This window comes from Rosa chinensis, chromosome 7 (genome assembly GCF_002994745.2).
Source record: "Rosa chinensis cultivar Old Blush chromosome 7, RchiOBHm-V2, whole genome shotgun sequence".
Taxonomy (NCBI): Eukaryota; Viridiplantae; Streptophyta; class Magnoliopsida; order Rosales; family Rosaceae; genus Rosa; species Rosa chinensis.
The window spans coordinates 3,226,784-3,254,412 of NC_037094.1; the positions used below are offsets into that span (position 1 = coordinate 3,226,784).

Genomic DNA, 27,629 nt, shown 5'->3' on the forward strand with positions numbered 1-27,629 from the left:
ACAAGACCGGACATCTCATTTACCATGAACTTGTTAGTTAAGATATAGCTCTGCGCCAACGCGACGCCATTGGATTAGTGTAAAAGATATCTTTCGATACTTGAGATGTACGATTGATATGAGCTTGTTCTATCCCTACGAAGAGATGATGGATTCGGACCCATCACACACAAGAAACGCCGCCAACGCTGGCCTGCGTTCTCTATCCCCATCCCAAAACGACATGTGTTTTGGAAGGTTTTGCTGATGTTGGGTATCTGTCTGACCCACACAATGGTCATTCCCAATCCGGTTAAGTGTTCACCATGGGAAAAGACCGTGACATCTTGGAGGTCTACATATTAGACCCTAGTCGCTATATCTTCGAACAATGCAGAGATCATTGCTCTTCACGAAGTGGTTCGTGAATGTATATGGATTGGATCCATAGTTACGCATGTTCGAACAATTGTGGTTTGAAGTCTACCACAGATGAGCCTACAAGCGTTTAGGATAATGCTACTTGTTTTGAACAAATGAGGCAAGGCTACATCAAAAGCGACAACGCCAAGCATAATCAGCAACAACAGACACTCCTCGAGATCAAAGTGAACTAGGTTCGATCTGAGGACAGTGAGGCAGACTTGTTTACTAAGTCATTGCCCAATACCACGTTCGAGAAACATGTTGCAAGAATTGGCTTGCAGAAATTATCTGAACTCCCATGATCGTAGTCATCAGGGGGAGATGCAGACATCAGGGGGAGATGTCTACATGTTCGTCTCGAATCGTGAAGGGTGTGTTGTGCTCTTTTTCCCCTTCGACCGAGGTTATTTTTGTCCCACTGGGTTTTTGTTACTCGGCAAGGTTTTTAACGAGGCAACGAGAGAAGCACCGCGTTTGGGCAACACAAGGGGGAGTGTTGAAGGAAAACCTAATTTGTGTTTAGCCCAAACTCTAGGTTACTTGACCTAGTGGTAATAGGATTTAATTAGAATGATCTAGAATCCTAATCAATGTAGAATTACTTTCCTTGTATGATTGAGATTCTATGCATTGTAATCCTCTATATAAAGAGGCCCCTATTATCAATGAGAATACACAGAAAATTTCTCTTAAATTCAGTTTCTCTACAACACATACCATATTCTCATAAAATTCTCATAAATCAAATTCTCTTTTCCTCTCAAATTTTATCTCCGTGTTTCTTGCATTTTGGGGTAATAGAAGATGTCATAGTTTAACTGCGTAGCTGTGAAATAGGGAGAGGCTCAGAGGCCTATAACAAAAGAAAAAATCAAAATAATAAAAGACAGAGGCAGGCCTTACATATTTACAAAGAAAAAACAAAACCCGGGGCAGAAATTAGAATAACAGAAATACCAGGCCCCGATTTGCAAGTCAATAAACCACAACCCCGCTCACTATATATCAAAACCAAAACCCTACTTGGTTGGCCTCTTGTCTCATTCAACCTCCAAGCCAAAAGCCGCCTCCTCTCCTCCAGACCCTCGTCTCGAATCTCAGCATGGAATCGACTGTGAAGCACGCCCTGGTGGTGAAGGTGATGGGCCGGACCGGATCTAGAGGTCAGGTGACCCAAGTCCGAGTCAAGTTTCTCGACGACCAGAACCGGTTCATCATGAGGAACGTCAAGGGACCGGTCCGGGAGGGCGACATCCTCACCCTGCTCGAGTCCGAGAGAGAAGCAAGAAGGTTGCGTTGATGGGTCTTGGTCTCCGTCTTCAAAGCTATGTTCTTTGCTTTTTACTGGGTTTATGTTTTGTGGTGTTGATTAGCGAGAAAGACTGGTTCTTGTAGTGTTTTGGAAATTGGGTTATGAGCTTTTGACGTTTTGAGTTATGAATCCGAGACTTGAATTCGTTTTGATTTGGTTGTGATTGTAAGATTTATAATGTGCGCACACTCATGCCTTATTCTGATGATCATGATCTGCTATTTATATGGTTCTCTTGTTTGCTGGATGTGCCTTCTAAATATTAGATGCATGTATGGTCGTGTAGAGTATTTACTATTTAGAATGAAAGGTTATCATGGGTTATTGTGTTGGTAGAATACACGGCTGATTAGTTGTTGTTTTGATTGCAATCGAATAATTTAGCGTTGCAAGTAATAATGCAAGTGCTGGGGTGATTAGTTGTTTATCCTAGAAGGTTCTCTAGGTACTACAATTCATACTCTGTTTAAAGGTTGTGCAGATCAATCCCGTTGCTAACGTCTGCAAGGTTATTTTGATTTTACACTTCAGTATATGGCTCCTACTTATGGAGAGTGCCCTTCTGCTCATTACTTGTATGTGTCTTTTAGAGTTTAGACTAGTCGGAGCCGTAGAACTCTGATAATTTCATGAGTTGGTGGGATCTGCAGTTCATGTAGGATGATTTTTTGAAGTTGTAGGATGTGTCCTTTAGAGTTTAAGACTAATCGGAGCCATAGGGCTCTAATAATTTCGTTAAGTGGTAGGATGTGCAGTTCGTATAGGATAATTTTGTTAAGACTTTTGGAGTTTAGACTAATTGGAGCCATGGAAACTTTGATGATTTAATGAAGTGGTAGGATGTGCAGTTCATATCGGTGCTGCAACATGTAGGTTTGACCTAAGACACTAAGCCATGTTGACATGAAGAAATTGATACACTGCCATTAATTGGAGGACATGACAGGCCTTTGTGCTTTTTGGCTTTTTCTAGCGTGGAGCTAAACCCTTTTGCTCATATTGTGGGGATGAGGATGAACTAACCCTCCAACTAGACCTTTAATCACTGGGCATTTTCTGTTTATTTGAGAAAGATCACAGCTTGTTAAATGCTAATACGCTGCCACCAGAAGGCAAATATGATTTGTGAAGTGGAAAATGTAAAGAAAAAGGGGTATGTTATTTGCGATTGGGGATGAAGATATTCACAGATCATAGACATTGGCAACATGGTACGATGATCCACCGATATGGTTCATTACTCCAGTCTGCCTTGAGTATGAGGCCCCAGTTTCAGTTTCTAACTATGATAAATTTCAGTTTCTAACTATGATAAATGAGATGAATATCTCTGAAGAATCTTTATCAATCAATGATTAAGGGAACGTTTTCTTCCTACAATGTTACTTCTGTTTAGAATCAAAACCATTTCCTTACAGCTACATCAGATAGAACTTAGAATCAACCAATTTGGCAAAGACGCCATCCATTGAGAACCAAGTTTACATCAGAGTGTTTAGCTATCTAATGTGCCACAGTTACCGTATTCTCTAGCCACGTATCTAACATTCTCTCGAAATCGCCATAGATGATTCTTGTCGTCGTCCTAGATAACCCTTTGGTGCCGAAGCTGAACTCGAGGTCATTAAGAACAGAGGCAGCAGCTCGTCATTTTGATAACTTTGGATGATATTTATCGTAATGTACTCGATTGTGTACCTTCCTCATTGCATGGGCTAACGTCAAGGACGTCTTGTAAAAGATGGTCCAACACAATGCCGGAGAGGTCGCTCATCGTAGAATCACTCTCCGTTCTAGTTCGGCCGAAGAAAATAATATAATTAAATGGTGTAGTTGGGCCTTTGGGTCTCTCGTTTTAATTAACAAACTATCCATGTTCTTTTTCTGGGCCGTGTATTGTTGTGCCCTAATTGCCCTGTCCTCCACTATATATACACCCACTATCACCTAAAACCCTAAATCACAACCCTCTCTTCTTCTACGCCTTTCTGCTCTAGAGTCTTCCTTAACCTTCATGTTTGAGGTTCATAACCCAAACCCAGTACTTTGGTTTGGCTCTATTTACTTACTCTTATTTGTTTTAGTTCCTCTTTCTGTCTGTTTTCTCTTTTAGATTTGCCGATGCCTGTGATGGTGTTAAATATACTTTGCAGATTAACTTCTATGAAAAAACCTTCAAATCTGAGGCAACAGGCTTTTGGATCTTTATATTCTACACGGTTTTCTCTCTTTTGTTTCTTGCTCAGATCTGGGCTTTGATTGTTTGTTACAATGATTCAAATTGTTTGTGTTTTTGGATTGCAAGTGATGAGAAAACAGACAGGGACATCTGCACTCCACGGAGATTGATGACTTGTTCTAATGGGAATCTCTCTGATGCTTTGATTTACTCTAATTTCTTGTGTTCTCTCTTGATTTTTTTTTCATTTCAATTTTCACCGTTTAATGCTTACCCAAAAGTTGCAAGCTTCTTTCAGAATTAATCCAAAATTTTGAGCCTTTATCAGTTTATGAATGCCTTTAACCCCAATGGGGACTTTTCTGATGCAGAGGCTTTGCGGTTTTAATGGTTTTCTCTTTGCCGATGATGTATTTATGCACGTATTATCAGATATCAAAGTGTGATGATATATGTCATTGTTGTCACTACCTCTGAGGCAATATATCACTCTGTTTTGCTCCTGATATCTTTTATTTATCTTTGTTAATGTTTTGAACTTGTTTTTCTACAAATGTGTCCTGATTTCAGTAGTGTCTTTTGTTTTTTGCTATTGGTTGAGAAGGCCTGATGATTGAATCAAAGAACGGAGATTTGAAATGTGCTTTTGTGGAAGCTTGATTTAGTTCTGGCTCCAGAAGCACTTCATGAAATTACTTTCACACCGCTGGATAGTATATGAAGGCTTTTTCATTACCAATATTCTCGACTTTTAATGGGATTTTGTCCTCGGGCACAGTTTGTGTCATTTGAGTTTCTACTTTGTATTTTTTTTTTGTATCTTCATCGTGTGGTAATTCTTTATCCATTTCAGGCTTTGACAATTAAAATTCTTTTCTTCCTTGGTTCAATTTTGGGCTGCCATGATATCCTCCGTCAACCAATTAAACAATCTCCCATTTTCAATGCTATTTTGATTTGTTCAGAAATACATAATTCAGTTATGTACTTGTGATGTTGGTCTTCCACAAAACCCAATTTAGTAAAATATGAACAACACTAGGAACTTCTAAAAGGACATCAACGGGAACATTTGTAAAAACAGAACTCATCTCTAAACATATCTCAATGCTTGTTCTGTAGTTGCACCTAGCTTCTCCATGCAAGAAGCAATTTGATATGTTATGTATGATCGATCAAGGGCTTTTTTATTCATGAACAAAAATGTTGCATCCAGTTTCAATTTGGGAGTGTTATCATTTATGAAAAATCTTGGACTATGGACTGATCTCAAGCTCTTTGAACAAGTGATGAACAAATCACCTGAAAGCAGCTCCTTGCATTCTACAATTTCAGATTTTCAGTACTTGAGAATGTTCTGGCACATGTCTCTGGAGCGTTCGATACCACAATGTACGGTACATGATAATGTCCTGGCACTTGGGGCTGTGCCGCTGTGGGTAACATAAAGCTCAAACTGTGTATGAACTGTGAATTAATGTAATCCATGACATAACGACTGGGCCGTTGGGCTTTCAGGTTCTTGTTCGTGGCAAGCTATTTCAAGTGGTGCGCCTCCACTTCAATTTTTTTGGCCCATTGCTTACTCGGCTCCAAAAGGAATTGTTAGACATAGAACCCAAATTTATTGCCGGTAATGAGTGAAATCCAATTTCGGCATAGGCATGAAAATGAGACAAATGGTATTTATAAGTTTATAACTAGGTCTAAATCAATGGACATATTGTTCGACATAGTATTTTACACTATCTAAAAACACGAAAATGTTCACTTGGTCAGTTGCTGACCAAGAAAATAAATCTCAATCATCCAAGGGCAGAGAAAATTATTATTAAGTTGAGGTGTTTTATTTTCCACCCTTAGATGTAAATCTAAGGGTTGTTGAGCATAAATTCTTTGGTCAGCAACTGACCAGGTGAACACCACTGTCTAAAAACATCTAGTGATTCTGATTAGTTATCTTTAATGACATGACATTAAAGAGGGTGTATTCAATTTAGATTTTAAATGATTTTATCTGATTTTTTATAATCCGTGCATTCTTGTGAATTTTGCAGAATACATGGATTATTTTAATTCCATACAGATTTAGACAGATTCTAATGTATTATACTAGAAAGAATTGTTTGGATTTTAACAAGATTTGTATTGTATTCCAAAATTTCGACCTTTCGGGCCCAAAAATCCTCTTCTTCTAGATTTCCAGATTTCACTAATAATGTACTGTAAATTTGTACATTGATAAAAATTAATGTATGCCCATACCAAGATGGGTCAAGCATGAAGTAGGGTTGGGATTTGGAACTGTAAAATAGGAGGAACCGCACCGAAAATCTCAGTACGGTTCGGTTCGGTTCTTGGTGTTGTTTACACGGTTCGGTTCCGGTGCTTGTTTTTAAAACCTCCTTGGAACCGAAATATAGATGTCAATGTATAATTGGATAATAAGGCCGAGCTTATTTCTGTAAAATAGACGCTTTCTTATGTGATCAAGCACTACTTCCATTCGATCAAAACCCTAAAAATTTATCTCTTCCCTCAAAGGCTCAAACTCTCACTCTCTCAGTCTCTATCCTAGATCAGATCCGACTCTGACTCTCTCACTTTCTCAGCCAGTCAGATCTAGTCTAGCGAGACGAACCCAGACGAGCGAGAGTGCGAGATGAACCCAGAAACATCGCATCTGCGATTTGGTTAATGCAGCTCCGCCTGGGATTTAGTTGATGATCCGTCTTCGATTTGGGCCATGGCTCTATGTAAGCTTTCAATCCTTTCATTTTTCTCGCTATACTCTCATCGCTCTGCAATTTCCCGTGAAATCTGACCACTTTTTCCTTTTCGTTTGAACCCAGTCTTGCAGTGAGTGCAGTCCAGCGACCATAGCCTGTGGCCTTGTGATTTCGAGTGAAATTGTTAAGCTCTAGAGTCCATAGCATGTGATGCCCGTGAGCACTTCGAGTGAAATTGGTAAGCTCCAGAGTCCCTTGAAAGCTATGGTCTTTGAAGTGGGTTTATCGAATCCCTAGTGAAATTTGAGATTTGATGCCGTAGAGTTAATTCTGCTACTTTAATTTGTGTTTAGTGCTTGTTATGTGCTAATTGGGTCTCTGGTTTATATAAATATATGTTCTTTGTATAGTTTTCAAGAAAAATTTAGTTTCCTGGAATTGTGATGATTATAATTGAATGTGGTTTGAACCATTGTGGTGGTTAATTCTGTTGATTGCATATTTGCATTGCTTATACTAGTATTAAACTCTTACTGTTGATGCCGGGTTTTAACTAGTTGAGTGGGCACAGTTAGGAAAATGGATACAGTTATTGTTATTCTTATTTTTGTGATTTGTGCGTTGTTGAATCTCTCACAGATCTAGACTTCTGTAGTTACAGTTTTTAGATTTCCATAAGATGCTCCAAGGCTTAAGACCAATATTATCAAATTGGTGGTGTCTTTTGTACCAAATGATTCAAGGGTATTTTGTCAACTTCATTTCTATCTGTTTGTAGGGAGGAGATTGAAAAACAAAAGGCTCATGAGCGATACATGAGGTTGCAGGAGCAGGGAAAAACTGAACAAGCGATACATTTTTACTTCATTTGAAGTTCAATTTTTTTTTTTTTTTTAAATTAACCTAATACCATTGATTGCATATTTGTAATTTTCTATGTAGATTTAGTATTGATGGAAGGCTGGAAGCTTGGTTGCATTGAGGAAGAGGATGCCATGCTGGAAATATGTTTGCAGTTGTGCATTGATGAAATATTGATGCGGCTGCATTGTTCAAATTGGACAATCTATTGTTTATTTTTATTTGCTGTAGTTTGCTGGGAATGTGTATTATTGCAGACTTGCAGCTTTGCATTGTTCTGTAATCTGCTATTTTGCAGTTCTGCAGTTTGCAGATTTTGAGTTTGTAGTTGTATTGTTGGAAATTGTTTGAGTGTTAAGTGTTTGACAGTTTGAGAGTTTTGGAAGTTTGCAGGAAACTGAAATTTGTAGTTGTATTGTTGGAAATTGCTTGAGTGTTGAGTGTTTAATGGTTTAACTTTAATGCTTTCATCAGTTTCATCTTTCATGCTTTCAAAGTTTGGGAGTTTGCAGGAAATTGCTTATTTGCTATGTTGATATTGATTGTAGATAATGTTGAGTTTGAATGAGTGAATAGATTGTGCAATATTGAATCATTTGAATGTCTGTATGGAAATCAGGAAAACTGGAAACTAGAAACTGCTAAAAAGGCAGTGTTTCTATATGAAAAAACCGAGGAACAGAGTTTGGAACCGAAAAACCGAACTTGGAACCGAACTGATATTGGAACAGAAAAACCGACCCGAGAATGGTCGGTTAGGTTCTATATCGGTTCTTGATAAAAAAAACAGCAAACCCTAACCGAAAAGCACTTGTCCGTTCCGAATCCGGATTCAGTCATTGAAACTGCAGAACCGACCCGAGGACAGCCCTAGCATGAAGTCATGTATATTTCAAAAGGTGACTAGAGAAGCTAGAATTACAGCCACACAAAAATATACAAAGATTGTACATGCTGATTACGAAAACAATGCCTAGTTGCCTACACAGTATCCTCCTGTTCTTCACTATCTTCCTCTGTAAGGCCATTGTTTCTCCCCATAAAATGAGACAACCTTGAACTAATTGACTCATTGCTCTCCTCAAACATATCAAGAGAAAATAGGCATAATCCTGTTTCAGGGGGAAAAAAGATTTTAAGTGAGATATATATGTGATGTTTATAGTAAAGATAAACAAAGCAGGTAATTAAGATGAAAGCTTAGCTTCACGAGAGATGCAAGTAACAAGCCTTTCTTCAATGAGTACAAGACTTTCATGCACAATAAAAACAAAAAAAGAACTAGACACACTGTATTGAATTTGAGAAGGGAACTTCACTTGTCATATTGGTCTATAGCAGAGAAAAATAAATTAAGCAGGTTAAGACAAAAGCTTAGCTTCAGGAAAAACGCAAGTAACAAGCCTCTCTTCAATGAGTACAAGATTTTCAGACACAATAAAAACAAGAGAAGAATTGGACACATGCTATTGAATTTGAGAAAGAACTTCACTTGTCATCTTGGCTTTGACAAACCACTACCTGGAGAAGATTTGCTTGATAAATTATGCGGTTAGCAGCTGGCAAGAATTACATTTAGAATAATAAACTTGCTTATAAAGCAAGCTATCACAATAAGGATAAGGAACATCTGTGCGCATCCAATAAAAGGATGATATCTACCAAATCACATCAAGAAATAGTGAGAGGCATTAGTATATCTTTCTATTCTCTTCTGAATTCTCACAAAGCTTACAGTTTGTTATTATGGTGTAGTTCTAGTGATCCTATCATTGAGCTTTCTATTCTCTTGTGCCTTTTCACTAATTTGTTCTTCCTATGCACCTCATGTATATGTATCCTATCATTTTGATGTTTTAAATAAATGAAAAAAAAAAGAGAAAAGAAAACATATATTAGATCAGGATTCCCCTTAGAAACTCATACCTTAGTGATCCTGGCATTAACTTTCTAACATAAACAGGAAAAGAAAATGGTTTTAAATTTCCAGTTCTTCCAATATTGAGATTGGAAAATGCTATTATTGCTTTCCCGTAAAGGAGAAGTACCAAAAAAAAAAGCCGAACAAACATAGTGCAATCAAATATAGTTAAAACTATACTCCCACAACAACATACTAAAGCAGCTAAAAATTAGAACCAATTCAAGTTCAAAATATGTTCTGATTTGAGCAAGTTTTATAATCCTCAAGACATGATACAATTAATGCTATGCTAATAGCATTGTCTTGCAAAATCTGCCATTCAAGTGGATCCACAAATATCCTATTCAACAGCACAAACAAACATCACCATTCACCACTAAGTATTAAATTTCTTAGATACTCTTTCTCATGCGATAGCCATTGACATATTTCAAGGAATCACAAACTCTCATTTCATCCAACATTGGCAGTCAAATGACACTCAAATTTCTCAGAAGCATATCCACTTTCAAAATTCATCACAGAAAAACCAAAATTTAATTGCACTTATTTTAACTATCATGGTAATAAGCCCAAACCTAAATTTTTCAATAGCATTTCAAACTAGAATCAGAAAGAACCAACCCAAACTCGTGCTGAGATTCACAAATTGGTAATTTACCTTAATTTGGGGTTTTAGGGTTTTCCTCCTCCACTCAGGCGCTCACCAAATCGAGAACTGACTGATAGCCAATTTGGTCCGATTTCCAGTCTCAATCAATTAGAGACATGAAAAAAATGAAGACGCTATAAACCAAATGGATGTAGTTCGTCGTCGATTCATCTTCTATCGTTTAAGGTATTTTCATCTTCATAATGAGAGAGAAAAAGAAAGACGTCAAAATCTCACATCTTGAGAGTGGATTTCTGATTCAGTGTTTGATATTTATACCAAACCCCTAGAATCCTTCACAATCCAGCATCTAATAAAATTCTTGAAAGTCATTGGATTTTTGAATACCACAAGAGAAAGACTTTTTGAAATCTTAATTGAATACCATAAGATTTTAAAGGACTTTTTAAAATCTTAATTGAATACCCATGGATTTTTAAAATCCAAAACAATCCAATAGACTCCTAATTGAATACACCCCCTAAATTTCTGTCCAACAAAAAGTTAAAATTGAATTAAATTAAATTATCTTTTCATATTTATGAAAAAAACTAAAACACAAGATAAAAACTAGATTTTATCTAGAAAATCTAAATTGAATTAAATTAAATTTTCCTGGAGTAATTGTAGTTTAGCTTGTGTAGACATGGTTGATGGTATAATATTGACGCTATTTAGAGGCAATGCAATTGAATTAAATTAAATTGTCCTGGAGTAATTGTAGTTTACAATCCCCGTTATCTTACCATCAATTGTAGACATGGAGTGATTGCAGTGTTTTAAGATTTGATTAAATTGAATTAAATTACTCGAGGACAAAATTGAATTAAATTACTCGAGGAGTAATTTAATTCAATTTAATTGTAGACATGGAGTAATTGTAGTGTTTTAAGATTTGATTAAATTGAATTAAATTACTCCAGGAGTAATTGTGTTTTAGGATTTGATTAAATTGAATTAAATTAAATTGTCCTGGAGTAATTGTAGTTTACAATCCTCAATTCCAAATGAGTTATCTTACCATCAATTGTAGACTTACTGTTTTAAGATTTGATATAATATTGACGCTATTTAGAGGCAATGCAAAAATTAGAATTAGGTAATTTAATAATTTAATAAGAATTAGGTAATTCTTACTATAACTTCTTTTGACGCAATTAAGTATCAATGAATTACTATGGTATAAAATCTCATAAAAAACATGACACATTGTCAACAATAACATGAAGTAATTACAAAATTAGAATTATTAGTTTTTATGTGTACAACAATTTTCCTATTTTTATCAGGATCATGGTCAAGCTAGATTTTATTAAATTACCTAATTCTAATTTTTGCATTGCCTCTAAATAGCGTCAATATTATACCATCCAACCATGGTAAGAAGAATCAAATCTTAAAACACTACAATTACTCCATGTCTACCCGCGTCTTTCTCCTCACACTCGCTCTCTGCATCTCTCTTTCCTCCGCCTCAGCCTCCGCCGCCCGCTTCCCCTCCATCCCCAAGCCCACCGCCACCGCGGCCGTATCTCCGATCCAACAAGCCTGCAAATCCACCCGCTTCCCTGACACATGTCGGGCCTCCCTGACCAAAAAAATCCATGACCTTCCCCCAAACCCTACCCCTCTCCAAACACTTCAACTAGCCCTCAATGTCTCCTCCGACGGCCTCAACACCGCCAAAAAGATGGTTTCCGACATTCTCAAAACCGCCGCCGGCAGCCAGAACCGCACAACCGCCGCCAAAAACTGCCTCGATTTTCTACAAAATTCCGAGTACCGTATTTCACTCACCAATGACGGCCTCTCAAGTGGCCGTACGAAGACCGCACGAGCCGCCATGAGCTCCGCCCTGATGTACCAGTACGACTGCTGGTCCGCCTTCAAGTACGCCAACGACACCCAGTTAGTCGTCTCCACCATGTCGTTCATTAACGACACGCTGACCGTGGACTCCAGCAACGCCCTTAGCATGATCTTCTCCTACGAAAACTTCGGAAACGACACCAAGTCCTGGACCCCGCCCAAGACCGAGCGAGACGGGTTCTGGGAACCTGTCACGCCCGGATCACATAAGTCCCCTCCAGAACTTTCGATACCGAAAAATCTGATGGCGGACGTGACTGTTTGCAAGGACAAAGGTGTTAAGTGTTACCGGACCATACAGGAGGCGGTGAACGCGGCGCCGGAAAACTCCGACAAGAAATTCGTGATTCAGATAAATGCCGGGGTGTATGAAGAGATTGTTAAGGTTCCTCTAGGGAAGAGAAATGTTGTGTTTTTAGGGCAAGGGATGGGCAAAACAGTAATTACAGGTTCTTTGTTTGTGGGCCAGCCGGGAATTTCTACCTACAACTCCGCCACCGTGGGCGTTTACGGCGACGGCTTCATGGCCAGAGACGTCACATTCCAAAACACGGCGGGCCCCGACGCCCAGCAGGAGGTTCACCAGGCGGTGGCTTTCCGATCAGACAGTGATCACTCCATCATAGAAAATTGTGAGTTCCTAGGGCACCAAGACACTCTCTACGCCCACGGCAACCGCCAGTTCTACAAGTCATGCAAAATTCAAGGCAATGTAGATTTTATATTTGGAAACTCGGCTGCCATTTTCGAGGGCTGCACCATCCTCATTGCGCCGAGGCAAGTAAACCCCGAAAAAGGCGAGAAGAATGCCGTGACGGCTCACGGCAGGACCGACCCGGCGCAGGCCACAGGGTTCGTGTTCCGGAACTGCTTCATAAACGGAACGGAAGAGTACATGAAGTTGTACAACATTAACCCCAAAGTGCACTTGAACTTCTTGGGGAGGCCGTGGAAGGAGTTTTCGAGGACGGTGTTCTTGAACTGTAGTATGGAAGCTCTGGTTTCGAAAGAAGGGTGGTTGCCTTGGAGTGAGGAGTTTGCTTTGGCGACGCTTTACTATGGGGAGTATGGGAACTCGGGACCGGGGGCGGATTTGGCCGGTAGGGTGAAGTGGAGTAGCCGGATTCCGGTACAGCATGTTGGTGCATATTCGGTGCAAAATTTTATTCAGGGAGATGAGTGGTTGGTTTCCAACTAGAGAAGCGGGAGAGTTTTAAGAGTATGATATTGTAATAAACTTTTAACAGTCCATTCTCTATGAATTTAGATGTATGCTTGCAACATGAAAATCAACTACAATAATATTTGTTAGGAATATGTTAATAGAGCGTATTAGGATCATGAGCTTATTTCTCCTGTATATAAGCTATGGTTGCACAGTTTTTTTTTTTTTTTTTGCTCTCTCTCTCTCTCTCTGGATTCATTGTTGCAGAGTAACAGAAAAATGACAATGTACAGTCCTGTAAGCATTGTCTCTCTTTTCTTCTTCATCTCCTTCTTCCTTTGTCTTTGGTTTTTAATAAACCAAGGATTGGTTGAATTTATCAATATTTTTTCAATGCTTAAGATTATTGTTTTTTTCTCTTTGCCCGCATCATGATTGTGTTACATTTCACGTTTATTTTTCTAAGTATTCTATTTTTTTTATAGTTCTTTATTCATACTCCACCACCATGGGTGTTCACGCTTCTATTCGTACTTTCAAAATTAGTATTTAGACCTCTCTCTATTTTTTCAAGTGATTATTGACATTATCGATAAACTCATATGAAATGACTTGTAAGAGCAAAAAGAAGAACAAGAAAAAAATAAAAAGACATTTCTTATCTCAGAGCGCTGCAATTTAGTTTCCCCTCAATATTGCTCTATGTTCATGTCCGCTTAATGCAAATCTTCAGTTTTGAATAAACATGTGGTCTGTTTTACTTAATTTTAGTGCTCACCAATGTTGAAGCATGTGGTTTGTTTTATATTAAATGTTTGAAGAAAGACCATTATTGTTTGATTTGTTCCCTAGCCTTCAATTCTCTATTTAATTCTAATTTCTAAAAAAAATTAAAATGATGCACATTCCAAGGCTCTACAATATTACAATATTATAGAAATTGAACATGTTTCCAAACAATGCATGAATAATATTATATATATATATATATATATATATATATATATATATATGATCGAATACTATCACACCAATCTATATGATGTTCGCCTTTGATTTTGATATGGCTGTAACTCTGCAAGGCAAACCAAAACCCACTAGCTCATTGAAACAATAGCTTTGATGCAGCTTGCTGTTGTAAACCACCGACCAAATGCAGATGGGAAAAAAGACTGAAATTGCAAAATTTTATTTCAATATTGTCCGTTGATGAGGTAGCTGTTTTGAGTTTTTATTATGAAACCCTAACTCTCAAAGTTGAATTTAGATTTTATTGCTATGGGTATTTTGGGAGAAGTATGAAGGTGTAGTTAGTATATTGCTTTATTAACAAATGTTAGTTCGAGGTCTACTAATTAGGGAGCTCCATCATGTTAATTTTATTGAAATAGTTCAATTTCTAAAAGTTGGTCCAACATTTTTGAGTCGGTCAACGAATTGGATGTTGAAAATTCATTGAAAACTATTTTGGTGTGGTCAAATTAAGTTCACAATGAAATCGATCACTTTTTATAACACATTATTGATAAAAGTTTTAAATCTCGAAAAAAACTAATTGTATAATTTAAAAGCTTGTACAATTTAAAAGCATGACTTATGTACGACCTAAAACAACATATACTTTCCTATGTTAACACTGTTAACGCTTGAGCTTACGTGACATGAAATTTTGCAACCAATATCACAAAACACTGCTATAACGTGGTGAATAAGTTGCTGCTCCTAGAAACACCGATTATTACTAAAGTGGTGGAATATTATTACCAAGTCATAAAACGAATTATGAGATAATTTTCCACTTGGGGGAAGAAAGAGAAATATCCCGTCCCTCTTATCCATTACTGAATACGTACCGAAAGGTGTGCTGGATTGGATTTGCATTCAGTACAGAGCTTCCTTACTGCAAATGATAAAGATGCTGCCTGCCTGACTCAAACCACTTGACCATAATTTCAGATTTTGCAGTCATATTATATCCTTCTTCGGACCCATGCTGAGTCGGATTCTAGGTCATCCACATCATTGCCATTGTATCTGACCCATAAAACTCGTTTTCGACCTATATGCTGTCATGGCAATTGAGTACTTCTTTCTTTGTTGGAGATTTTGGATTGCAACATTCCTTTATCCAAATTTACCTTAGTAACTCGAATTCCATGTTTGGTTTTTACTAATTATTATTATCAAATGTGTTGACTTGGTTACAGGTTTATAGTGAATTCTGCGGTTGTCTATCATTAAATTTGATATATGAAGAGTTGAATATATGGACAGATTATATATTAATTTCAAAAGTTTGAATGCACAGAGACTTTTTCAAAGTGCTTATAAAAAAATTGCTTCCTTATAAAATATACACTCTTTTCTTCAAAAAAAAAAAAGGAACAAAAAATTGCATATTTTATTTCAATTCGTACGAAAAGGACATTAACCTAACTAATATACCTTAGCATGATAATGATGGGTCTTATTCTACACCTCAAATGTCACACACCATTTCACATATTACTTTCTCAGTTTCTCTGTCACCAACCAAATACACAGTTAAAATGAGAAGAATGGGTTTTTCACGTGAAATCTTCATTAAACTTTTGGAAATGAAAATTTGAGGAAGAGGAAAATGACATTGAAAAGGAATATAAACTTTGGAAAATAGTTTATGGGCCTCAGCCCCCAAATTGATTCCCAAACGCCAAGTGTCAAGAAGATCCCACCTCCAAAGAAAGCCAACGCACTACCCAAATCCAGCTTTTGTTTCTTTTTCAAATTCAAAATGCAGAACCAAAATCAAGCTTTGGCTGTTCATGGCATACCAGCATTGTCAACAATTCAAGGCCGGCCACGAATGACTAACCCAACTTATATCAATTTTACTCGTGTTTTGAATGAGTCTGAGACTCATGGCTGGAATTATTGACAAAAAAGTCTAACTTGGAAAGATCTTTGGCAGGACCCCATTCAAGATTCACTAAGAAAAAATGTTGTAGGTAACAAGAACAAATTGACACGGGTAACAATCTAGATCTGTATTAAGCTCTCAATCAGATCTTACTGCACCTGCACTCTCAAATCCAATAACAGATTAACCAAACTTGCAGGGTTCAATGTAAAAAAGATATGAACTCTCCTGCTTATGGAAAACCTAATAATAATGATATATATACAACATCAAGCAGAAAAATTGATATGACAAAACTGGAGCTGCTTTACTCCAACATGCCTAAACTGTAACCTTCAAACCTTCAGCAAAGCACTTTCTTCTTCTTCGAGTTCTACGCCATGGTTATGGATTACATTGCTCCAAACACCAGACAAATCTATGCTTTTCATGACCAAATCCTCCTCAACTCTCTCTTCTTTGGTTGATGGTGGAGAAGATCTTGCTGATATTTCACCTATCTCAGCTAAGTGTAATATCTCAGACTCATCCAAGCCTTTTGCTGGGCCAGGACTACAACCCTCAGCCCCATATTTAGCTAATGCATCTTTGAATTTCTTGATCTGTAAAACAACAAATCCAATTAGCATAATTCGAAGCATAAATACCCACTAATCCTTTTATCGAATATTACAAACCAATATTGACAGGATTGCAAGACTTACAGTGGCATTGGTGCAGCTGAAGCTACAAACTCGCCCTTCTGCGCCTCTATAAAACCTAAAGAATGGTAGCACATGAATGTGGAGACCATGGCACATAGTCTTGAGCTCCTCATAGTTAACCTTAAGAAAAATTGCATCTGGGTTCTGTTCAGCCAGCTGACAGATCTGGACAAATTCACAAAACTATTGGTAAACTCATATTCCAAAATGCTCCAAGTTAAAAATTAGATTTGCTATAATTTCAAAAGGGGATTTCTAAATTGAATTATAATTATCATCCCAAAAATGATATATACCTTGGGATGGAGAGCTCTACAACCTCCACAACCAGGTGAGTAAAAATCCACTACAACCAATCTATCACCAGCATTATGCAAAGAATCAATGAGTTCTTGAGCAGAATGGATCTCCACCATGTTGGGTTTTAGGGTTTTCTCCCACCATTTCATAGCTTTGCTTACACAGATTGATGCTTGTGCCTGAAACCAGATACATATAAATGAGTTGTGCAAAAGAACATGTAATGTTTGAACACAGAAATTCACAGAATTGAAAGCTAAGAAGAGAGAAAGCAGAAAGCTTTACATACATGAACAGAGAAATTTCTCGGGGCCTTGACCCTCAAATTCTTCAAACCCTTGTGATCTGAGATGGGTTTTCCCCAAAAAACAACACCCAAAACAGGAAAAGCTCTTGAATTTGATTCTGTGAATTTGGAGCGCAGACTCATCTCATTTACCCCAGAAATGTACAAACCACACTTTGATGAAATTGCCATGTTGAATATGTCAAATCTGAACCCTTTTCCTTACACAAACAGCTAAACCCGCAAGAACCCACTTGACCTCTTGCAACAAAAACCCAGTTTCCTGAATCAAAATCCCTCAATTCTCTCACAAACTTGATCAAGACCTGTGCTTTTCTCAACGAAAAGTGACTAGCTTATAAACAAAAAGATGCGGTCTTTTTGACTAGCTTGAATTGGGTGAGACAGATGGAGAGAGAAAGAGCTGTGGTTGTTAATCTTGGAAAAACTTGGAGGAGGAAGAATAAGAAGAATTAGAAAGAAGCTGTATATAGAAAAAAAGTGAAAAAAGGGTTGGTGGGGTCTTTCTGATTTGGATTTTACCTTATCCACATTTTTCTTTTTGGATAAAATTTTGGATTAAGTTGCCCTTCTGTTCTGTTTTTAAACAATCAGGTATTCAGGTACATTACCGGAAAATGTTTACCGCCATGAAAAAATGGAAACCGCGTAGCTGACTGTGTCTGCCTCTTCAAATTTTGGATAAGATGGCTCTTTTCTTACTGGACATGGAAACGAGTAAATTTTTTTTTTTTGACTTTGTCTTCTCAATAAATTTCTCAGATGCTATTTTGGTAGCAAAACCTATTTTGTTGTTGAATTCTATGTATTTTTTGTAATTTTTGTCAAATCCTATTTGAAGAATATCAATATCTATTTCTCTCTTGATCAATGTGAGTTGAATGATTAATAACGTTTTTACTTAATTTTTATATCAATATTGCACAAAAATTATCTTCTTTTTTTGTTTGATATTAGAAAATTTCATCGACAATCTAACACACCATTATTCATTTATCGGATGTTACTTAATTACAAAGGAAATTCTTTCATAATCTAGATAATTTTCTTTTGTTTTGCTGCGATTGTGCAAATGCAAGAGAAACTAGTAATGACAAGATCTATCATAAAGCTAGTAATGATATTTTGGAGTGGTGGCACAAGCGTTTAGGTCACATGAATTTTTGAGATCTTCTTAAAGCTAAGCTCTCCCTTGCAAGGATTGCCTAAATTGGGAGGCAAGTAAGAAAGCACATGTCAAGGATGCTAATCGGGTGATGCACAAGTTGGTTGGTGACTCGAATATTATTGTTGCAGTAAAAACCAAATATAGTGAAGACAAGAAAACGATCTGGAGCCAATTTCTGTAAGCAAGAGCATAGAAACTTTCCAACCCTTATTGAGAAAGGAATGATTTAACTGAGTAAAAATATAAATTCATACAGAAATTACTTCATATGAAAACATGGCATCCTGAATTCCTGATGAGAGCCATAACATGACTCAAGGCACTTTGTTTGTTTCTGGTGTTTTGCCTAGTAATCTTGCTTAAAAACAAAAACTAGGAGATGCTGTGTGCACAGTGCTGTTACACCTCATAATGACAAATGTTGAACAAATCGCGGCATATAACCACCACATGGTCATGGATTAAGTAATTAAGGGTTTGAAATCAGATCAGGATATTGTCTAATTTTTCTATTAACAATCATGTGCTGCTGATTCCTGATGATGTAAGGGTCCAACCCTAATCCTAATGAAACCAAGTTGCCTCTAAATTAACTTTTGATGATACCAAGGAGTTCAAATTGAGATCACATCTCTTAGAATGCAAGTCAGCTCCTGTTGGAGTAAGAGATGTCTAATTTTAAATTGGATTCATAAGAGAATGAAATCAAAGTATATGGAACTTGTAACTTGAAGGTGATCCAGATTGACTGATCTATTTAATCTCACCTTTAAATCATGTTTATATATATATATATATATATATATAGGTGTATACTGCATGTCTGTATAGGACCATCAAAACCCACATTCATTATGGAGGGTCATGCATGAAAGTGCATAGCTTAGGCCATCTCCAATAAGGAGGGTTTTAGGTGACCTTAAGTCCTTTTTGCTAAAAAATGGACTCCAATAAGGGAAAGTCCAAAGGGCTAGAGGTGGAGAGAATTACATTTAGCCCTATGGGTGGCCTTTTAGCCCTTGGTGGGACCCACAAAAAATCAGCCCAATCTTGCTCTTTGTGATGCAATAGTTCAATCCAATGACTCATAATCATGCAAACAATTAAATCCAATGGTGAATAATTAATGAGTATAAACTGTATAATTATACATATTCACAACTAGCCGCTGGCTTCAATTTTTTTTTTTTTTAGTATATATGTATTTCTAAACAAAACGGTAACATTTGTGTTACCAAGAAAAAAAACGGTAACATTTGTGGAGATGGTTCACTTGTTCATAAAAAAACGGTAACATTAGTCTAAATTAAAATATTATTAAAATAAAATAAAATCATAAAAATTAAAAAATATAATGTAAAATCATAAAATACTTGATAGGACTAAAATTTAGCCCTCCGTGAAGATTGCCTTAGCTTAAATCAGATATTTTCTTTGGACATATAGTATTATGGTGCATGACAGCGAGAGCACATATGATGATGGCTACCTCCACTGCTTCTGCATGTGATCTGTTTATTTCAGTTCAAGTTCACCCCTTTCGGATTCTCCGATTGATATTTGATAGGGTGTGGATTTGATTTCATTGGGGGATAGAGCTGATCATACAAGCTAGCTAGTCTGCCCACAGGTTATGGAATTGTTTTATGTTATAAAAAATTGGCCCATTGTTTGGATTTTGGAACATTACTGGTTTCCCAAAACCAAGGGCCAACGCCAAGGTAACTTCTGGAACAAGTCCATGAGTTCTGGGAACTAATTTATTAAGCAAAGAAAGGAGCCAAACATTGACAACGTTCTCCCATACTCCCATACTTCAATTCACCAAGTGGATACCCTTTTTTTTTCCTATAATTTTTCTTTTCTTGGATTTTTGCTCCACGGCTGAGTAGCTGACCTTTAAATCCCAAAAAGAGTTCGGTTGAATTTAAATTCATTACACAAAGGACAGATAGGAACTGAAGAAATGAAGCCTACATTCTTTTCTCTATTGCAAACAAATTTGATGCAGGGTTTGAGCATCTAAAGTCATGTGGGAATTTCTCATATCCCACGAAGATCGGCACATATTACGGCAGCAGGATTTGAGTTTATATAATCCAACTAAAGTTGCTACTAGCTAAGTGGCTAGTAGGTTTTGCACTAGTCATCTATGAAAGACATTTTAAGCAACGTGATGCCTTTTTTTGGGTCGTTAAAGACTCTCATGGCCTGTATACTGAATTCATGACATTTAATTGTAGCACTTTCTTCATATATGTACACTTGAAAAGCTAGCAGGTATTGTCATTTCAACATCAGTTTAGATTTTGGTGTTATATTTGCTTCAAGCATATTTCCTCTTTCCTCTAAGAGACGCATACAGACTGTAATAGTTATGGTTGTTTTTCCAACTCATCAATGAGATGAAGCCTTCAATATGGTATATTTATAAGGGTGGAACAGCATCCATCAGCAAATGCATAAGAAACTAATGACTAGCTACTTGACAAGCTGCTCCTCCTTCTTAGCAGCCTCTTCCAACTCTCTCAGCCCTCCAACTTTCTGCTCTATCTCCTCAATCAGCTCCTCCCTCCACAATTCTGATCTTGCAGATTCTTCAATGTCTTCTTGCTGCATGTATACACATATCACCATTAATTAATTCATACCCATGTGTATATGGGAGTTGCCAAAACAAGTACATTGAATAAAAAACAAGCCAAAAATCACTTCACAAGATAGGTCATTGAAAATCATTTCCGAAAAAGAAAAAGAAAAAAAAAAAGATAGGTCATTGAACAATGTTAAAAGTTAAAGCTGAAGCTAGCTTCAAGTTGTGTCATCTGCTAGAAATTAAAATCCAAAGGCTGGCCACAACAGTCAACAGGATTGGTCAAATATTAAGTAATCAAACTATACTAAAAAGCATCAAGAGAAACAAATAAGACGCAAACGAATTATTCTAATCTATGTTCTCTAGATTAACATTTGATCAAGTAGTCATATAAGAGTAACAGGCAAGTACCTTCTCATATATCCAATGTCCAGTACCATCTCCTCCATCTTTCCTGTACTGCTCTGAATCATAATATGGATCCTAAAACAATAATGTCTCAACCGTTAGATTAATTATCTTCAAAAGTAATGACATTATAACTTTAATGTTCGTTTAAGTGCTTTACCTTCATGGATCCAAAGAATAAACACCCCCAAACAGTGAACATGATGTAAGCAGTATCTACAAATAGGAATGGAAGAATTGACGAAATAAGAAACTAAGCAATAGAAGTGATAAAATAGACTTTATCAATATACTTACAGACACTTTTTATGGAGTCATCACTGAGATGCACAATGGACTTGTGGGATATAAAGTCTCTCTGGCCTTCAATATGCTCCACTAAAACTGCCATCAGAGGCCAATCTGGGAAAGCATTGGTTCTGCTCAAAGGGGCTCTTTTACTTTTTTTCCCAACCTCAAGCTATGCAAATAAATTCAAGACATGAGAGTGTTACCTAACAACTAGTCCTACATCCCAAATTAGTACTACATGATTTGATGTACTCAAATTTTCTTTCTTTTTGGGCTAGGAAATTCATGAACTGCTTTTAACTTTTAAGTACCTGCTTGCACCCACCGAAAAGTTCAGAGCTTGAAAACTGCCTAAGCTGCAAAAGAAGGGTACTACTTCAATTAGTAAAATGCAATTCCACCATCTAAAGTAGAAGCTCATGTGGATTGGATGTGTTACCAATCTTGTAGATGAGCTCATGTGGCTGATGTCCACTTTTGTTGTTTGGAGAGAAGAACTGTGAATATGTGGACTAGTAATGGTGAAGCCCATGATAGCTTCTGCCATCAATGTCTTGAATTCTCAGCTGAGAAGATGAAGTTGAACTAAATTGAAGCCAGGTTTGTGTTTTGTTGGGTTGGAGGGAAAAGTGGATAAGAGAACCATTTGCATCCACCCATATTTTACACATTTTCAACCATGATGTCATTTGTTTACTTAAAGGAATAAATTTTTTAGTTTCTAAACATCCATCAACTGGCCTATTAGCTCAGCTGGTTAGAGCGTCGTGCTAATAACGCGAAGGTCGCAGGTTCGAGACCTGCATGGGCCAATTATATTTTTGCAAATATAATTTTTTTTTATGGTCTTTTTTCTTTTTCCAACAGACTTGAAGTTGCCGGCAATTCCAATGTGCTATTTTAGTCTCCGTCTTCTACCATCTATCTACTTCTTCATCCTTCTCATACCCCAGTTTCCTAAACTGAATACCCACTTTATTTCCAACAAAAAAACAATTGAGTTTCTCAAGAAAATTTCATGGGGGGAAGAGGATTGTTTGATCTTGAAAACCACTTTGCCTTCTATGGCGCATATCACAGCAACCCAGTAAACATTTTCATCCACACTCTGTTTGTGTGGCCAATTCTCTTCACCTCTCTTGTTCTTCTCTACTTCACACCTTCCCTGCTGAATTTCCCAGCTGGGGTTTATCATGGGTTTTTGTTTAATTTTGGGTTTGTTTTCACTGTGATCTATGCTTTGTATTATGTTGGATTGGATAAGAAAGCTGGGTCCTTGGCTGCTTTGCTCTGTGTTCTCTGCTGGGTTGGAGCGAGTGTTCTTGCTAGTCGCCTTGGGTTTTCTTTGGCATGGAAGGTAAGGGCTTTCTTTTTTCGGCTTGTGGTTATTTTTTCATTGCTTTGATTTTGTTTCTTTTTCGTTTGATCAAATTTTCTCTCTCTTTTTTTAGGCTATGTATAATTTGTGGGAGGGTAGTGGGAAAATAGTAAAAGATGTGGTTTTGATCTATTTAAGTTGGAAAGCTCTGGACTTTGCTTCGTTTTGCAATTCAAAGACATATGTTTCTTCCAGAAACACTGTTGGTTGTCTTCTTCCAGTAGATAAAATACACATGAATCACAGAAAAAGTTATATGGGGACATTTGAGATGGTTGTTGCTTGATTCCTCCTGATTTTTGCCTCTTGTTTGTTTTTGATATGTAGTAAATCATTTTCACATTGGAGTATTATTGATTTGATGGCTGGAATAGATGAGAACAATAGTAAATAGTTTGGGTGATCATTGTATCTGTATCTTTGATCAAGAGTACAGTGCTAAGTCTTGACTCTTGATTATATATTTGTGGAAGAATGGAGGTCTCCCAATGGAGAATTTCATTTCTGTCTGAAATTCACTAAATCGACTTGAACGTATGTGGAATCCCAAGTTCTAGTTGTAGCATTGGAAACCAGTTAGTATGCTCAGTGCCTCAGTTCAATAATGAGGTCCATCTCAGACTCAGTAGTCTGATTAGTTTCTTGCATGCTATTGTGGTAAATATGTACAGTTGGTGATTCTTGGCCATGAAGTTTGGTTCTACATAGTAGCAATAGGTTTTAATTTTCTACATTCCTTGCTAGTGCCTGTAAAGTTGATAATAACTACAGAACTTATAAAATACAAATTCCTTTCTTACCTCAAGATAGAATCAGCATTGATCTTTCTCCCTAAATGCTATTATACATTGAGAATCAAAGTCCTAAATGTATGGTAAATTACTTTTTCAGGTTGTGTTGGCAGCTCAGTTGTTCTGTTGGACTGGACAGTTCATAGGCCATGGGGTGTTTGAGGTGACTAATTTTGTGGTTTTCAACTATTTGTTGTTTTAATGCTCCAAAGTCCTAACATAGTTACATCATACTGTAAGACTTGCTTACCAAAATGTACATCTGACAATAATAATTCTTTTTCAGAAACGAGCACCAGCTCTTCTGGACAACCTTGTCCAAGCATTTCTAATGGCCCCTTTCTTTGTGTTACTTGAGGTAATTCCTTAAATGCTATCTGAATTTGAGATGGTTTCTCTGTTTGATGATGACTTAATCATGATATATTGCATCATGCAGGTCCTTCAAACGGCCTTTGGTTACGAACCTTATCCAGGGTTTCATGCAAATGTTACAGAAAAGATAGAGGCTAATATCAAAGAGTGGCAAGAAGAGAAACAAAAGAAACAATCTTAGATAGCTCACATCCAGAGAACAGTTCTGGTTAACACTGTAAAGAATAAGATGAATGTGTTGGTCTGTATCCGTATATGCCATTTGTCAAGTAGTTTTCACCCGATATTAGGAAGAATAAAACTAAAACTTTAGATATAAAAATTGTTTACAATGATCAACGACTTTAAACTTGTCCTTGAATATCATGTCATATTCTGATCTACTGATCTCTAAAATTTACAGAGTATGCTTTCTGAGTAAAATTATCACAGGCAACAATATTTTGATATGGTTCTAAAATTATGAACTAGTAACTGCTGCATTTATATCTTCAGAATAGGCTTCAGTTGAGTCCATTTTCAACTTCATATGAAGATCTGCGCCAACCAAGCTATTACCGGGCTCAGGTTTCTCAACTCCCCTGTACTGCATTGACCTTCTTACTCTCATAGCTTCGTTCCACTGGCCTAAACTTGCATACATGTTAGCCAGAAGCACATAATCGCTGCTATGATCTGAAGCCAACTCCAACAGATGACTCCTGACCTTCTCTCCAAGCTCGACCTCACCGTGCACCTGACACGCCGACAACAATGTCCTCCATACAATGGCATTACACTTCACCGGCATGCTCCTTATCAACCTATAAGCCTCTTCCACAAACCCAGCTCGCCCCAACATATCAACCATGCATCCGTAGTGCTTCACTGTTGGTTGAATCTGATAGTCTTTGCTCATAATTTCAAAATATCTTCTTCCTTCATCAACCATCCCTCCATAACTACAAGCACACAGAACTCCCAAGAAAGTAACACCATCCGGTCGCTCAAGCTTCTCCTCCAACATTTTCAAGAACAGGTCCAAAGATTTGTCCGCATGACCATGCGTCGCAAGCCCGAGAATCATCGTGTTCCAAGATACTATGTTCTTCTTCCCCTTCATCTTATTAAAAGCATCATACGCTTCTTCAACAGCTCCACACTTCGCATACATGTCAATTAACGAATTAGACACCGTCACAACGTTGCCAAGATCCGTATGATCAACCAAACAATGTACCCACCTCCCAAAATCTAAAGCACCCAATGTAGAACATGCCGAGAGGGTCACAACGACAGTGGCCTCGTCAGTATCTACACCCCTATCCATCATCCTCAAGAACAAATCTAGCGCTTCGTTGCACTTTCCGCAATTCACATGACTATCAATAATGGTATTCCACGCCACTAAATCTGGGCTAGGCATTTCATCGAACAGGTGGAGAGCAGTTTTTGCATCCCCAAACATACCATACATATGGATTAGAGTGTTCCTCACAAACACATTAGAATCAAACCCATTTTTCACAGTAGTACAATGTATCTGCTTCCCCAATATATCCGATCCCAATTGCCCAGAAACCTTGAGCAAGAACGAGAGGGTAAAATTGTCAGCTACATTTCCTTTCTCCTGCATTCTCTTACAAAACTCAAACGCCCTTTCAGGCTTATCAGTCTTCCCAAACCCTCTAATCATGGTGTTCCATAAAAACCCATCTGGGCTTTCAATGCTGCTGAACACAGAGACCGCATAGTCCATGTCTCCGAGGTCCGAAACCGCGCAAAATGAGATGACCTTGCCGAGAACACAGAGGGTTTGATCGAGCCCGGTGTGGGTTATATGGGCATGGAGTTGCTTGACCTCTTTCATGGTGGTGCACTGCTTGAAAAGGGTCATGACCCTTTGTGCCTTGTGAAATATGTTGCTGCGCATTGTTGGCTTGGTGGGAAAGGAAGAAGAAGAAGAAGAAGAAGAGAGGTGGAGCATTTTGGGTTTGCCAAAATTGATTTTGGCGCGTTGAGGCTGTTAAATGGACCACGATCTTCAAGTGTCAACCGCCCATCGATTATAAATTTTGGTGAAGTATCCATGGTGTGTGACATTGAGGTTTCAGTATTCCGTCCATTGACACACATTCTGAAAATCATGCTCTATGAATAATGAACTTATGGTATGGGAGAATCTCAAGAAAAAGTAGTGTTAACAAGGTTTAACATGTTTCAACATGCCATTACATCTCACATGTGCTCTATTTTTTAAAACGATTTTCTTCATTTTCCGACTTTAGAAAAGGAAATACTTTTAGTCTTGACAAAATATATACTACTGTAATACGTATAATGACCGTATGGTTAGTTTGAAACTTTTGAATAGTGCCAGGTGATGATATGATACGTTAAGAGTTGGATCCATTTCAATGAAATTAGAATTATTGATTCTCACCTACATAGAACATAATGCTAATGTGGATTCTATCTTTTGATTCTTTTTCCATTATGGACGGTTACTTTTGATTCACTTTTTCCTTGTTTAGATGATACTTTTGGATTGCTCTCTAAAGAAAGTTTATGCATCTGCAAATTTCAACCTGGTTTGTTCTATGGTTGGGCTTGCCTTTTAATGCACTGAGTGGGTTTGGTTTTTCTAAACCATCGATCATGTCATGCATTTATTTTCTCACATGGGTTTGTAGTTGGGTGCATGGTGTGCAGAGGCTCAGATGGTAAGTAACAAATTGGCAGATTCTCTTTTAGGGCGAGGTTCCAACCAAAGTTGGTGTGCTGCAGATATGGCATGTTTGATCACCGGTCGTACAATCAAACTCAGAGAAACACTTAAAAATCACTCAATCAAAAGTCTCAAATGGCCATTTCTGCTTTGGCTTTTCAGTCTAGCGTGAGTAGAAGAAGCAAAAGTGGTTTTGCATTTTTGCGGTGGAGCTAGCTTTATCAATAAACCCTTGCTGTGATTAATTGTACTTTCTTGGATGCCATAAGGGGCGAACTATTATGGAAAACTCTGCACAAAGAGATACAACTGCATCGATCGATCTTCTTCAAGCTGTGTAATTCACCTGCTTGTGTATTATTGATACTTTATGTCTTCATCAATCACTATTAGAGGATTATAGCTAAAGCTTTAATTTACTTCAAGCTAGGCTAGGCTCAACTTGTCCAATCTTTGGGAGGACAAACTAAACCCTCATAGTATGTTTGTATAGTATGGAAAGTGTCATCTTTTAATATACTTGTTGAAGCAATATGCATTAGCTAGGTTAATCAATAGCTCTTTGGCCTATTCAGTACATTATCCCCGGGCTTTTCTTTTCTCAAGAAT

The 27,629-nt window shown here is 37.5% G+C and overlaps 6 protein-coding genes and 4 non-coding genes across 10 annotated transcripts; 7 read left to right on the plus strand and 3 right to left on the minus strand.

Annotated features, from left to right (window-relative positions):
• The first annotated feature begins 1,425 nt into the window (after window positions 1-1,425).
• LOC112178764 (40S ribosomal protein S28) lies at window positions 1,426-1,960 on the plus strand. Its single transcript, XM_024316977.2, has one exon. The coding sequence runs from the start codon at window positions 1,508-1,510 to the stop codon at window positions 1,703-1,705; it is 198 nt and encodes a 65-aa protein (XP_024172745.1). The 5' UTR covers window positions 1,426-1,507; the 3' UTR covers window positions 1,706-1,960.
• A 1,875-nt stretch (window positions 1,961-3,835) lies between these two features.
• On the plus strand, window positions 3,836-3,910 carry LOC112181038. The gene has a single exon (XR_002928650.1). It is a non-coding gene; the product is annotated as a small nucleolar RNA Z267 (small nucleolar RNA).
• A 104-nt stretch (window positions 3,911-4,014) lies between these two features.
• Window positions 4,015-4,100, plus strand: LOC112181039. Its single transcript, XR_002928651.1, has one exon. It is a non-coding gene; the product is annotated as a small nucleolar RNA R44/J54/Z268 family (small nucleolar RNA).
• A 196-nt stretch (window positions 4,101-4,296) lies between these two features.
• LOC112181065 lies at window positions 4,297-4,377 on the plus strand. The gene has a single exon (XR_002928675.1). It is a non-coding gene; the product is annotated as a small nucleolar RNA snoR122 (small nucleolar RNA).
• Window positions 4,378-11,458: 7,081 nt separating this feature from the next.
• On the plus strand, window positions 11,459-13,361 carry LOC112175852 (probable pectinesterase/pectinesterase inhibitor 51). Its single transcript, XM_024313597.2, has one exon. It carries the CDS (start codon window positions 11,480-11,482, stop codon window positions 13,127-13,129), a length of 1,650 nt encoding a protein of 549 aa, XP_024169365.1. The 5' UTR covers window positions 11,459-11,479; the 3' UTR covers window positions 13,130-13,361.
• A 2,675-nt stretch (window positions 13,362-16,036) lies between these two features.
• LOC112176528 (thioredoxin-like 1-2, chloroplastic) lies at window positions 16,037-17,768 on the minus strand. The gene is made up of 4 exons (XM_024314496.2): window positions 17,289-17,768; window positions 16,996-17,178; window positions 16,700-16,864; window positions 16,037-16,597 (listed from the first exon to the last, which is right to left on the minus strand). Exons 1-4 carry the CDS (start codon window positions 17,475-17,477, stop codon window positions 16,331-16,333), a joined length of 804 nt encoding a protein of 267 aa, XP_024170264.1. The 5' UTR covers window positions 17,478-17,768; the 3' UTR covers window positions 16,037-16,330.
• Window positions 17,769-20,763: 2,995 nt separating this feature from the next.
• On the minus strand, window positions 20,764-22,405 carry LOC112176530 (photosynthetic NDH subunit of subcomplex B 4, chloroplastic). Its single transcript, XM_024314499.2, has 6 exons — window positions 22,209-22,405; window positions 22,081-22,125; window positions 21,776-21,938; window positions 21,639-21,694; window positions 21,482-21,553; window positions 20,764-21,087 (listed from the first exon to the last, which is right to left on the minus strand). The coding sequence occupies exons 1-6, from the start codon at window positions 22,314-22,316 to the stop codon at window positions 20,956-20,958; spliced, it is 576 nt and encodes a 191-aa protein (XP_024170267.1). The 5' UTR covers window positions 22,317-22,405; the 3' UTR covers window positions 20,764-20,955.
• A 102-nt stretch (window positions 22,406-22,507) lies between these two features.
• On the plus strand, window positions 22,508-22,581 carry TRNAI-AAU. The gene has a single exon. It is a non-coding gene; the product is annotated as a tRNA-Ile (tRNA).
• A 72-nt stretch (window positions 22,582-22,653) lies between these two features.
• On the plus strand, window positions 22,654-24,694 carry LOC112176529 (2-hydroxy-palmitic acid dioxygenase mpo1). The gene is made up of 4 exons (XM_024314497.2): window positions 22,654-23,126; window positions 24,039-24,101; window positions 24,225-24,296; window positions 24,378-24,694. The coding sequence occupies exons 1-4, from the start codon at window positions 22,788-22,790 to the stop codon at window positions 24,492-24,494; spliced, it is 591 nt and encodes a 196-aa protein (XP_024170265.1). The 5' UTR covers window positions 22,654-22,787; the 3' UTR covers window positions 24,495-24,694.
• Window positions 24,657-26,426, minus strand: LOC112176527 (pentatricopeptide repeat-containing protein At4g21065). Its single transcript, XM_024314495.2, has one exon. It carries the CDS (start codon window positions 26,277-26,279, stop codon window positions 24,774-24,776), a length of 1,506 nt encoding a protein of 501 aa, XP_024170263.1. The 5' UTR covers window positions 26,280-26,426; the 3' UTR covers window positions 24,657-24,773.
• Between the last annotated feature and the right edge of the window lie 1,203 nt (window positions 26,427-27,629).